At 49.2% G+C, this 14,120-nt stretch overlaps 1 protein-coding gene across 1 annotated transcript in view; it reads left to right on the top strand.

Moving 5' to 3' along the window:
* The window catches only part of SLIT3 (slit guidance ligand 3), a 610,847-nt gene that overhangs the window by 537,486 nt on the left and 59,241 nt on the right, over window positions 1–14,120 (top strand). Inside the window, exons 21-23 of the mRNA XM_060144178.1 lie at window positions 5,707–5,775; window positions 7,880–7,951; window positions 8,561–8,632. Of these exons, the coding sequence (XP_060000161.1) occupies window positions 5,707–5,775; window positions 7,880–7,951; window positions 8,561–8,632 (213 nt within the window). The remainder of the gene's footprint in view (window positions 1–5,706; window positions 5,776–7,879; window positions 7,952–8,560; window positions 8,633–14,120) is intronic.

The following is a 14,120-nucleotide window of genomic DNA, read 5'->3' as shown; positions in this document are numbered from 1 at the left end:
TCACTGGAGGTGGAACCAGAGGTCAAGGCAGAGTTTGCTGTAAGGTGAACCAGAGAGGCAGGCAGGGACTGCAAGGGCTAATTTCGTGTGTCAACTCAGCCACGCTGTGGTGCCCAGTGGTTTGGGCAAACATGAGCTAGATGTTGCCGTGAAGTTACTTTGTAGATGCATCAACATCTACAGTCAGTTGGCTTTTGAAGGAAAGGAGATCACCCTTTCTAATGTGGAGGTGGGCCTCATAAAATCCGTTGAAGACCTTAAGAACAAAAAACTGAGGTTTCCTGGAAAAGAGGGAATTCTGCCTCCTGGCTGTAACATAAAAGTCCTGCTTGAATTTCAAGTCTGCCTGCCTGACCTTCCTTAGAATAAATTCTCTCTCCCCCTCCCCCTCCCCCTCCCCCTCCCCCTCCCCTCCCCTCCCCTCCCCTCCCCTCCCCTCCCCTCCCCTCCCCTCCCCTCCCCTCCCCTCCCCTCCCCTCCCCTCCCCTCCCCCTCCCCTCCCCTCCCCTCCCCTCCCCTCCCCTCCCCTCCCCTCCCCTCCCCTCCCCTCCCCTCCCCTCCCCTCCCCTCCCCCTCCCCTCCCCCTCCCCTCCCCTCCCCTCCCCCTCCCCTCCCCCTCCCCTCCCCTCCCCCTCCCCCTCCCCCTCCCCCGTGTATGTATTAATATATGTGTATATGTAATATATTCGTATTTCCTGTTGGTCTGTTTCTCTGGAGAATCCTGACTGGTAGAGGACAGACCACAGAAGGCTTTGCAGGATTTGAGCATGAGTTGGGTAGCCCTTGTCCAACAAGCAGTGGAAGACAGGGAAGGATTTTAAGCAGGGAGAGAGGCTGATATAATCAGCATAGTCCTAACCAGAGCCAGGCTAGAGCCCAGGGCGCCCGGCATGGTAGGCTCCAGAGGCTGCAGAATCATCTGTGTCATGTTGCCCATCCTCCAGGGTCCTGAACCTCCCTGTGTCAGATGAGGATGCTGTCAGCATCCCTGAATCCCAGTGGTCATTTGTGCATTTATTCAACTGTTTTGCAAGTGCAGGCATTTGTGGAGCACGGCCTGCCCTGCAGATGGAGCTAGGCCAGGCCAAGGGCACTCCTTGACACCACTGCAGGTTTTTGTCTTTTTAATCCAAGGTCCTGTGAACAGCCTTTCACCACATTCATTCATTCATTCGACAAATATTTGAGGCCCTACCATGAGCTGAGCATACTATGCTCCGGGATACAGCAGGAAACAAAACTGGCAAAACACCCAGCTTCGTGCAGCTTACATTCCAGTGAGGGCTGACTTCTCGGGCTCTGGAGTCCAACAGATGTGCGTTTAGATCCCAGCTCCTGAGCTCCCTGTTTATACCTCTCTGCGCCTCAGTGTTCTTGCCAACAAAATGGACAAATATACCCAGCAAAATACACCCCCCAACGCCAGAGGATTAAAGGAGATAACAGACCAGAGTCTTTCTCCCAAAGCACTGGCATGTGCACCTCAGCTAATGCCGGTGAATTTTGTCTTGGTTTTGTTATTGTCCTTGTCATTGTGCTGTCTGTGAGGTTGAGTAACGTACCTCAAGCCACACAGCAAGCCCAAGCCATAGGCCCACCCTCCGATGTACTTGCCACAGGGTCTTCTAAAAAGACCCCAGCAAGGAGACTTGGGGTTTCGCTGTTTTGTTCTGGGTTTCAGCTTAGATGCCTCAAGTTTGCTAAGTAACTGTAGCAAACAAACGAGAGAGAGTCAGAGAATGAGAAGCAGAAGAGGGTGAGAGAGCGCTGCCAGGCTGAGGCCAGACTCCTTCAGGCTGCTCCCTCCTCTGGGGTTAATTAGTCTCCCTCTAGCAGAGATGCTCTCTGGACAAGCACCTCCCCAGCAGCCCTGCTCATTCATCCAGCTTCTGCCTCCCAGCTTCCCTCCATGCCACTCATCCACAAAGCACTTCCTGCAGGTGACCAGGTGGCGGCCCAGCACGGCTTGTCTCCCCTCCTTCAGCCTGCATAGACCTCGGAACCCCACCATGCCTGCAGCCTCCCTGCCCAGCGGAGAGAGCTGGAAGCCTCCCCTCAGATGCCTGCCCCCCTCCACCCGCTATCACCTGATGAGGGGCAGGGCCAGTGTCCACACAAAATGTAAATGTCCTGCAGGTGATGCTGGGCGAGAGGCATTCAGGAAGCTCTCCACAACGCCGGCCCCTGCACCTGTCTGCAGTCATGGCCTCTCCTTGCACTTTGTTTTTTAGGGAGTCTGGGGGGGGTTAAAATTGAGTTATAATTAACATATAATATTGTGTTTGTTTCAGGTGCATAGTGATTGAATGTTTTTATACATTATGAAATCACCCCAATAAGACCAGTTACCATCCATCATCATATACATCATATACATGATGTGACACATCATATATGATATGATATATGATATGATGTGTATACATCATATACATCATATACATATAGTCAATAGACTATATTCCTTATGCTGTACATTTCCTCCCCGTGACTTATTTATTTTATAGCTGGAAATGGGTATCTCCTAATCCCCTTCACCTATTTCATCCGTCCCCTGGCCCCCTCCTCTCTGGCAACCACCAGTTCTCTGTATCTGGGAGTCTGTTTCTGCTTTATTTTGGTTTTTAGATTCCACATTTAAGTGAAATCATACAGTATTTGGCTTTCTCTGTCTGACTTAATTTACTTACATAATACCTTCTAGGTCCATCCATGTTGCTGCAGATGGCAGAATTTCATTCTTTTTATGGTTGAGTAGTATTCCATTGTATATATACCACATCTTCCTTATCCATTCATCTACTGATGGACACTTAGGTTGCTTCTATGGCTTGGCTGTTTTAAAGAAGACTTCTATGAACATTGGGGTACATGTATCTTTTTGTTATAAATTTATGTATTTTATTTATTTTGGGCTGTGTTGGGTCTTCGTTGCTGTGCGCAGGCTTTCTCTAGTTGCAGCGAGCAGGGGCTACTCTTCATTGCGGTGCGCGGGCTTCTCATTGCGGTGGCTCCTCTTGTTGCGGAGCACGGGCTCTAGGCGCATGGGCTTCAGTAGTTGTGGCACGTGGGCTCAGTAGCTGTGGCTCGCGGGCTCTAGAGCGCAGGCTCAGTAGCTGTGGCTCGCGGGCTCTAGAGCGCAGGCTCAGTAGTTGTGGCGCACGGGCTTAGTTGCTCCACGGCACGTGGGATCTTCCGGGACCAGGGCTCGAACCTGTGTCCCCTGCATTAGCAGGCGGATTCTTAACCATTGCACTACCAGGGAAGCTGGGGGTGGACATGTATCTTTTCAAATTAGTGTGTTCGTTTTCTTTAGATAAATTCCCAGAAGTGGAATTACTGGATGTATGGTAGTTCAATTTTTCGTTTTTTGAGGAAACTTCATACTGTTTTCCATAGTGACTGCACCATTTTACATTGCAGCAGTGCACGCGGGCTACCTTTTCTCCACATCCTTGCAGACACTTGTTGTTTCTTGCCTTTCTGACAATAGCCATTCTGACAGGTGAATGAACTGACCACAGTGTGATCTGCCCCACCTCCCGCTGTCCTCTCTTCACCCACCAGACTTTGGCCTCCCCAGCCTTTCCTTCAAGTTCAGGGCCCTCCCCAGGCTGCAGTCTCCTATGCTGCATCTCCTCCTTGGCTGCATCTTTCTGCAGGAAGCTTTGGGCATTGTCTGTCACTACACCTTGTTCCTTTCCTTCAAAGCACACATTGCAATTTGTAAGTTATATTACTTTATGTGTGTGTGCCTTCTCTCTCCCTCCCTCTCTCTCTCTCTCCCCCTCCCTCTCTCACTCTCTCCTTCCCTTCTCCCTCCTTCCTTCCCACACACACATTAGATTCTTAAATGCCAGAAAATAGGCACCACCCCTATCTTATTCACCAGTATATACGGTACCTGGCACATTGCAGTTGCCCAATAAATATTTCTGCCTGAATAAATGACTACATCAGTGAATACATTTCTCTTAGCTCCTCTGCCTGAGGGCATAATCTAAACGCGTGTGCGCGGCTGAATTTTAAGTCAGATGGTCAAGCTCCCTGAAGGCAGAAATGGGGTCTGGTTCATCTTTGTATCTCCCCCAGCATCTAGCATAGTTCTTAGAGCAATACGTATACAACAAAGATTGAGGACCAAAGGGACATTAATCCAACATGCCACGGCAACCAGAGGCCGTGTGGGGTCCTGCCCAATGTTCTGTGCCACGAGGATCCCTCAGGGCCAGCCAAGGGAATAAAGTCACTTGGCCTTAATTTAAGGTAATGCCCAATGCCTTACCTTTAAGGTATGATAAGGACAAGTTGTCCCTAAAGCTGAGCCCGGTTTGGTCGTTGTGACACACTTACCCATATTGTATTTTAACCCATTTCATCCCATTCAGTCATTTTGTGCTGCGTCTGCTGGACGCCAGGCAGTGTGCTAGCACCTCATTACTCAAAATGTGGCCTGTAGACCATGAATGAGCTCCACCATCTCCCAAGAGCCTATCAAGGATGCAGACCCTCCAACCTGATGGCAGACCTGCTGGATCAGAATCTGCTTTTTAGCAAGATCCCAGGTGATTCATATGTACATTACAGTTTAAGAAGCCCTGAGCTAGAAAAAGGTAGACCTAGGGTCTGCCTTCGTGGAGGCTGAGGCAGGCACGGCACCAACGAACAGCAGTAGCTGGATGTTGACTGTTATGGGAGAGGAAGCTATGCGAGCTTTATGTCAAGGGAGACTCCCCCAGGACATGAGAGCAGACCTTATAAGCCATCTTAAAGATTTTGCTATTTTGTCCTGAGAGCAACAGGCAGCCTAGGGAAAGGGGTCTACAGCAAGGGTGGGGATAAATGAATCAGCCCGTGTCCCCTCTTTAGGGTAGTCATAACGTTTGTAATTCATCATCAAAACACGACTTCCTTGTCTATCTTCAACCACGCTCGGGTGTCTGATGAGCAGGTTGGCACAGAAGCCCGCAGTCCAGGCAGGTCTAGGTCAGCCTTTGCCCATTCAGGAGGGGTCTCCTTCTGCTGGTGCGGCCTCATTCTGAACCCCGTCCCGTTCTGCACGTGGTCCTCCTGCTGGGGACTGTAGCACAGGGCTCCAGGAACATGCCCTGTCTCCTCAGTTTCCAGATGCATATCAGAGATACTCAACACGGAATTAGGGTTCTTAATGGCTCAGCTCTCCACACACCCCGGTAGCTAAATAGAGGCCATTTGGAACTGTGATAAAACTGCAGTCAGAGAGACCTGGGTTCAAGTCCTAACTGAACCACTTGCTGTGTGACCTTGGGCAAGCGTTTTAACATCTCTGAACTTCTGTTTTCTCAACTGTGAATCCCTGCCGTGTAAGGGTATTGTGCAGGCCAGATATAAAGTGGGTGCTTTATTCAAGAAATAATTTATTGAACACCTACTGTGTGCCACTCTGTACACAGTCTTAGGGGGCTCCAACCCTGGGCAATTTTAGGCAAGAGCCCTGCCATCATGGAGCTTAGCAGCCCAGTGGGGAAAAGTGTCATTAATTGAACAATCACACAAATAAACATTAGATGACAAATGTAGTATATGCTTTGAAGTGGGGGAAAAAAGAGCCATGAGAGAGCAAAACAGGGACCCAGTCCAGCCTGGGAAGTCGGAGGAGGCATCTTGAGGTAATGGCAGTGTGCGCATTGTCTCTTTGCCCAACGTGACTCTGCACCTCTCTTTCAGGTACCTGGAAGGAAACCACTTAACAGCCGTGCCCAAGGAGCTGCCCACCCTCCGACACCTGACACTCATGTAAGGAGCCCAGCGTTGGTGGGATATTTCATTTTCTGTCGTTAGGGAGCACAGGAAACTGATGCAGAGGGTGGGTAGGGCGGCGCTGCAGGCTTTGGGGCATCCCTGCACTTTTCCCCCTGGGTGGAGCGGCAAGAGGCAGCTGGGAAGGATGGGCTGGCTGGATGTGCCAGGTCTTACCCAGTGAGGACTTCATGCAGAAGTACCCAGATCCTGGCCTCATTGGTCACCTGTGGCACCTTCCTCCTTGGCTTGGAGCCTCTGACCTTCTGGTCTCCAATTAAATTCCCGAGATCCCTCAGTTTCTTGCAAGCTGTGGCTGTACTTAGGTTTGCCAAAAGCATAAATTTGGCATTTCTTCTTCCTCCCCCTTTAGTTACTCAGAAAATGTTCTGAGCAGCTGGTTCCAATTGAGGTTCTTTCAGGTGGGAGCCGCTCCTGGCTCCAAGTCGGCCAAAACCCAGGAAAACCTCTGAATGAGGAGCAGGGCTGCTGGGCATGGGCGGGGCCCAGGAAGCTGGGGAGTCCTTGAGCTTTGTCCCTCACTGCCTTGCCAAGAGGGCACCCAGGATCCTTGGGCAAGTGCTGTTGAAAGGTGCCCCATCTGCTTAGGGGGCAGGGAGCCCCGGAGCAATGGCCCTCAACCTCAGCTGATTATATATCACAGTAGTTTGGGGTTTCTTTTAAATACTGATGCTCAAGCCTGCCTTACACCAATTAAATCGGAATATCTGGGCATGAAACCTAGGCCTCAGAGAACTAAAGCTCCCCAGATGATGCTAATGTACAGCTGATGCTGAAAACCACTGCCCTGGATATTTATCCTCGGGGAGAAGCTGGAGCTTGCAGTTGGCAAAGGACCACACTCCCACCAACCTCATTCCCCCAAGAGAGAATCTGATAAGATGGAATAAATGAATGCTGGAAGAGAGGGACGGTGGAGGGGCTATGAGGAGAAGAATTGATCGGGGGGAAAAGCACTACAACAAGGAGAAATTGTTACCTTATGTGTTATGTTTTGCTGGTAGAATCAAATCGATGGATAGACACCACTGAATGTTTGAATAACTGAATAAATAGATGAATGAATGAACGACAGTTGGTGGAATGACTGATTGAATAAATCTTCAGTAAAAAAATGAACATTTGAACTAATGGGTGGATAGGTGAATAGATGGATGGGTGGATAGATGGATGGATGGACGGCTGGGCTAACAGATGGACAGATGGGTGGCGGATGGACGGATGGATGGATGGATGATAGATGGGTGGATGGACAGATAGATGGATGGGCTGATGGACATATGGGGAGGATGAGTGGATGGGTGGATGGATGGGCAGACAGATGGATGGGTGGACAGATGGATGTATATATAGATGAATGGGTAGATGGGTGAATAGACAGATGGGCGGATGGGTGGATGAATGGGCAGATGGATGGATGGGAAGGTGGATGGAGGGGGTGGATGGATGGATGGATGGATGGATGGATGGGAAGGTGGGGGGGGTGGATGAATGGGTGGATGGGCAGATAGGCAGATAGGTGTATGGACAGACAGACCAGTGGATGGATGGATGAGTGGGTAGACAAATGAATGGGCAGATGGGTGGATGGACAGATGCATGGATGGACAGATGGACAGATGGGTGGATGGATAGATGGATGGATGGGTGGATGGATGGATGGATGGATGGATGGATGGATGGATGGATGGATGGGAGGATAAGTGGATGGACAGATGGATGGGCGGATGGACAGATGGTTGGATGGATGGATGGTTGGATGGATGGATGGATGGATGGATGGATGGATGGATGGATGGATGGGAAGATAAGTGGATGGACAAATGGATGGGTAGATGGACAGATGGGCAGATGAATGGGCAGACGGACGGATGGATAGATGAACGGGCAGATGGGTGGACGGACATATGGACAGGTGGATGGGTGGATGGATGAATGGATGCATGGATGGGTGGGCAGACGGGCAGACAGATGGGTGGATGGATGGATAGCAGGCATGCATGCATGTGTGAAAGTTGGGAATGACCCCCTCTGGATGCAACTAACAGTACAATGTGACCCTTCTGCTTACTTTTCCTAGTGACCTGAGCAACAACAGCATTGGCACGCTGACCAACTACACCTTCAGTAACATGTCTCACCTCTCCACCCTGTGAGTACAGTGAGCTGCTGTGGTTAACATGGCCTGATACTAAGTGCATCCTTCCTCTGGCCCCTCAGGCTTCCATGCTCCGCTCTAGCGATCCTCAGGGCTGTGGCTGACCCAGCACAGGGCAGACCTTAATCATCAGAAGGAAAACAGAGTAGGTCAGAACTCCACTGTCTGGGCAGTTAGAGAGGAGTTGGCACCTAATTACTTCTGAAAAAGTTCCTCTTTGGAATACCTTCTGTGATTTGTGAATTTTCTCTCCCAGTGAGGGTTTCCCTACACAATTATATTTTGCTCAGACCTCTTTATTTCCCATTAGCTCTGTATACTGTGGGCACTCACCATCTGACAATAGACGGAGGTGATGGCAAAGCTGGTTAGGGAGCCAGCCTGCTAAGGAACATATGAGGAAACTGGGAAATGAAGCCAGTGAGCTTCCTGGAGTGATGGGGCATGTTTCTCTTTCCCTTATCCCTAGGATGCTTTTTGTCAGTCTATTAAGATTGGGAGGGTAAAGAAACCGTTTGCTTTGACTGGTCCAGTGTGGACAATGCATGTATCAGCAGCTAAGAATAGGAAGAACCAACAGAGCCTGTGTGTCCTCTTCTGCAGGATCCTGAGCTACAACCGGCTGCGATGCATCCCCATCCACTCCTTCAATGGGCTGCGGTCCCTCCGAGTGCTGTGAGTACCCCAGTGCGCTGATTTCTACTTATGCTTCGCTGGGTAACAGCAGGCAGGACTGAGCACTCCTGTTGCCTGCTCTTCCTTGCTCAAAGCCCATTCTACCCGCCATGCGTCCCTCCCCTAACCCAACACTCTTAACTTGCTCAATGGGGCGGAGAGAGCTCATACTTAAGAGTCAGTCACTCCCTGCTCCAGCTCACTTCCTCTGTGGAACCTGGCACACATCACTAACTCCTCTGAGTTCCCACTTCTTTATGTGCAAAATGGGACCCATAGCACATCCCTTGCAAGGATTAGGATCTGCAATTCTGTGCAATTCTATTCTGCACCCTAGCAGAGCACACCGTGCAGCACTTGGCCGCTCTTCTGATGATCATTACATCACAAGTGGTCCCTCTGGCTTCAGAAGGGCAATGTTAACACTGTGAACCTCTGCAAGGAAACCAGGCTCATGCGACGGAGAGCCCAAGCTGGAAGCCAGCGGCTAGGGCCAGGGCACACACATAACCATCCGTTCACAACCGAGTCGACTCATAAAACATCCTTAAAGTTTTAATAAGTTGCCAACATTTAAATATCAGGAGGTTTCTCATATAAATCCCGATTTCTACACTCTCTTGGAAAATGGAGAGACCTGGCCTCCCAGGGCTCCCCTCTGCATTCCTGCAGGGCTGAGCCGTCCTGCCCCTTTGAACAGAGTTCTGCAGTCTGCAGCCTCCACGTCACCCACCCATCTCTTGTCACCTTATGATACCTGCCTGGCCCTGGCCTACACAAGGGGAGTGAACAGCCAACTGAGGCAGATGAGCTCTGAGCAAAGGCAAGATAGCCACGGAGTCCCCTGCTTTCCAGGCATGGCTCTGCCCCTCCCTAGCTGTGTGTCTTCTCATCATGAAATCAGATAACGATGGTAGTGGCCTCACAGGGTCTTATGAGGATTAAATGAGATACTGCACATAAAGCACTTAGCACAGCTCTGGCCCATGGTAGACACTTTATATTCATTTGCTGTGACTGTTCTCACATGAGCACTTGCAAGAGCAGGAATGGTACCTCACTGCCACCCCAACCCCGGGCCCACTGTCACCTGATATCTCTGCCTGCCCATCTTGCACCTATTTTGTTGGCAAGGGAGGATCCTTGGAATGATATTCCCATGAGAACAGAGATGCCAGACACTCTGCCCCCAAACCTATCAACTTCTTTCCCTTCTGGCCCATTATGACTATAATAGTGAAAACCATATTTTATGGGGCTTTTCACGGTCATTGCCTCATAATGCTGTGTGGTTGAGAGGGTTATGTCCATTTTAAAGATGGGAAAACTGAGACCCAGATTGGTGACGTCGCTGGCCCAAGATTCAGCAGTCAGGAGCTTGCAGAATCCAGCCTCCTGACTCAGAGCCCCGGGATCCTTCCCAGGACCCAGTTACGGTCGGCAAACAGCACCCAATGAGCAGGTCCATTTCGGAGCCTCCAGGCTGATGTGATTTATTGAGGCCCACAAAACACCAGTGTCAGCGACAGCTCCCGCCACATGTCATCTGTGCTGTTATTAAAAATCAATTCTGTGGGGGGCAAAGAAGTACCCGTGCTGACAGTGTGCAATCTGTTACTGTCACTTATTTTATTATCTATCTTCTCTGGGGAGCTCGAGAATGGAAACATCAGCAGAACCCATTTCCCTGTTTCGAGTTGAACACCACGGGAGATGGGCTCATCTCATTGGCTGGGACTGGACCTGCTGCCCCCCCCCGCCATCCCCCCTCAATCCCAATCTATTGTCCCCCATCCCAGTCTTCCAGTTCTGGGCATAGCTTGGCTGCCAGGGGGTGTGACCTGCCATTTCAATGGGATCCGTGTGCCTATGTTCATAATTAGAGTAGTTCTGGTTGGGACAGCTCAACATGTGGAAGGGAGAAAGAGAACGTTTGCCTGTCCATCTGTCTGTCTACCAGGGTGGTGGGGTGCACATCACCCCCCTGTCCAGGATTTCCTCCTTCCTCAGCACCTCGTTGGTGTCACTCCAGAACCAGTGCTGTCATTAGTTCACCAGGAGTCCACATAAAACATCCAACACACTTGTGCTTGCTGCTTGAATTCAGAGTGAGTAGGCTTTTCGCACCATCATTTTAGAATCATGGGCTCTTGTAGATAAAAGAGGATCTTAGAGGCCCTCATTCCAACTGTCTACCTCAGTGGGGAGCAACCATTTTCTGCATAAGGGTCAAGGCAGGAAAAATTAAAATGTTTATGGGCTGCGTTTCTTTTATGGTATTTGTATCCTTTCTCCCAGTAATTGCACATCTAGGAATTTTTACGAAAGGGTATCCAAAACGAGAGAAAGGTTCTCTGCATTAAGAGCTTGGTTGCGCTGTTATTTTTAACCTAAATTTTAAATACTACCCAGAAGGCCACAGTGGGGAAATATTTAAGTAAAGCGTGATGCAACCAGTCGATGAAGTGCAATTATTGAAAGAGGAAAACTAATAGCAGAGTGGGAACCTGTTTACCACATTGCATTATGTGGAAAAATAAACCTAATTTGTATATTGTTACAATTATAACTGTATATATGTACAATTGTAACATATATACAAATTAGGTTTATTTTTCCACATAACACTATGTGGTAAACAGGTTTCCACACTGCTATCTAGTAACTGTAACCATATCAATTATAACATTGATAACCATGAAGAAGGACTGTAAGGGGACATGGGCACATAAATGAAAAGAAACATTGGTAGCTAACGGCTAATATCAAATCATTTCTGTCATAAATGAAGACAGAGTTAAAGATGAATGAAGGCAGTAACATATTTATAATTTGGGCGGTTGGGAAGCAAAACAGGATTTTGGAAATCAGAAATGGCAGTACCTGTAACGGCATGTGGTCATTCGTATATTCTTTTCTCATTTCTAACGGGTTTCACTAATTTGATTAGAATTTCAGAAATAACCGGAGACCCAGGGATGCTGGCAGTTTGGGGTGAGGAAGGAGGATAAGAGCAAGGTTCAGCCACAGACGAAGGCCAAAAAGTGTTCTGGAAAGCAGCAAGAAAGACCTGACATTTAGGAAGGAGAGAGGGAAGGAGGGGGAGAGTGTGTGTGTGTGTGTGTTGGTGGATATGAATACATTTCAGAGACAGGATATTGGTCAAGGAGCTTTGAGAACAAAACTTTGTGTGAAAATGTGCTTCTCCTACCTCACTCCTAATCTAAAAATAGCCAGAAGAGAACATCCTCCTGGACGGTCTAGTCCTTTTTCAGGGATCTGTGTGTGCCCTGATCTTTGCCCCGCGCCGAGCCACACGCCTGGTGTGCGTGTGGTCCCAACTGTCACCCCCCGGCCCCAGCTGCAGGAGGGCCACCTGGAATCAGTTAGCGCCAGGACTGTGTCACTGTGTGCTTGTGAGGGAGCGAGCGGGATTATCATTCATCATCCGTATTTTTTTAGCTCCTGTTCCCTGAAATAAGACTGTGCTTGCTGTGTATGCACATGCGGCTATTCACCACTGCTCAGCAGGTTGCATGGACCCTCCCTACAGCATCTCTGCAAAGGGCTCCATTTGCCCTTTTGCTGGATTACCTTCAGAGACTAAGAGCTCGCTCGCTTCCCAGACAGCCCCATTCCATTTTTGACCAGCTGTTGAACATCAGGCGACTCTGGTGAGCCAAAACGTGACTCCTTGTGGTCCCGGTTTGGCCCTTTTGTGCCACCAAAAAAAAAAAAAAAAAAGTATGAATTTTAGAAGTGAGGAGTGAGTCTCAGAAACCCTGTCCAAACCATTCATTTATAAGACAAGGAGGCAGATTCAGAAAGGTGTACTGACTTGCTCAACATCGTTCACTTCTTCATCCTTTCCTGAATGCCCACCGTGAGCTAAATGCTATGCTAAATACCGCAGCGGCTGGGGCACAAATAGGGAATGTAGCACAGTTCCCGCTTTCAGAGAGCACACGGTCTAGAACGGGAAATAGACAGACAACTACAGTACAGGGTGATGCCTGTGAAAGGGCCATAGGAATACGAGTGAGAGGCATGGAGGCCAGTACTGGCCATCAAAAAGACTTTGAGAGAGAGTTATCACTGCTGACGTTTGTTAAACCTTGACTATGCACCGCACACTGGGCTAACTGCTTTAGTTACATTGTCATATTCACTCTTCCCATCAATTCTATGAAGAATATACCACCATTATCCCCATTTCCCAGATGAGGAAACAGAGGCTTGGCAAAATTGAGTAGCTTTCCCAAAGTGACACAACGAGGAGAGAGTAAAGTTGGGATTTGAACCCAAGACTGTTTACTCTCAGAATCACTGCACTTAACTTCTGCTCCCAAGGCTGAGTCTGGGATGCCAGAGGGAGTTACCCAAATACGGATGGGAGTGAAGAACATTCTAGGCAGGGAAAATATAAATGCACTGGACAGAAGCCTGGAAGTCAGGAAGGGCATGTGCATGGGGGTGGAGGGGTGGGATGTACAGGAAGCTCTAGGTGTGGCGGGAATGTGGCTTCTGGGTGTGAGAACAGGAGATGCTGCCGACTAGTCATGGGGTGGGAGTAGAACCAAGGCTGGAACCCACGTCTCCTGGCTTCTAGCCCAGTGTTCTACCACCTTCCATCCTGCTCCGTCGTAGGTTATCATCTATTTTTATTGCCTCTCATTTCAGACTTTTCTTGAAGACTGGGGGGGGGAGGGGACACGGCCTTTTTAAAAATGGAGTGTGTCTTTCCTTGCCCAGAGAGGCCTGGGATGAGAATTAATGAGTGGGGTGGCATGAAAGACATGGGCCGAGAGGTGATGGACACAGGGCAGCTCTGGCAAAGTTCAGTGTGTGTCCTGGAATCCTCCACGGGGCTCCTTTGGGATGATAGGCTGCATACCTTCACGCTTCTACTCTAAGCGGGTAACGCCTTGAGAGGAATGGCCCCAAATATGTCCAAGAACACAGAGGGGAAGGAGTCATGACGATGCTTGCGATAATCGTGGCTGACCCGAGTGAGGGCTTACGTGTGCTGGCCCTGCACTGCGTCCTGCACCAGCTGAACCACTTGCATTGTATCTTTAAATCCTAGCTTAGGAAGCAGTATATTAGATCCCTTCCTGACTAAAGGAAAAGAAAATCAGTTCAAACCACCTTAGGCAGAAAAAGAGAATTTATCGATGCAGGTAACTGAAAAATGCAGTAGTAGGTATCAGATTCTATGGCTGGATGCAGGTACTCCAGTGGTACTGTCAGAAATGCATCTCTTTCTGCCTCTCAAAATGAAACTGTCTCTGTCCTAGTAGTTCCAAGGAAAGCCCCAGAAATATCTCTCAGTGGCCTACTTAGGTCACATACTCAACCTCAAACCAATCACTGTGACTCCGATTTGGCAGACCTGGTCCATAGCTCTGCCCGTGAGGCCAGACCACTTGGACTCAGAAGTGGGGAGGGGTGATTCCCTAATGGAAGAGGGAGGAACTGTTATAGAAAA

Source organism: Lagenorhynchus albirostris, chromosome 3 (assembly GCF_949774975.1).
Source record: "Lagenorhynchus albirostris chromosome 3, mLagAlb1.1, whole genome shotgun sequence".
In the NCBI taxonomy this organism is placed as follows: domain Eukaryota; kingdom Metazoa; phylum Chordata; class Mammalia; order Artiodactyla; family Delphinidae; genus Lagenorhynchus; species Lagenorhynchus albirostris.
Note: the sequence above shows the minus strand (reverse complement) of the source record. Positions and strands in the feature narration are given on the sequence as shown.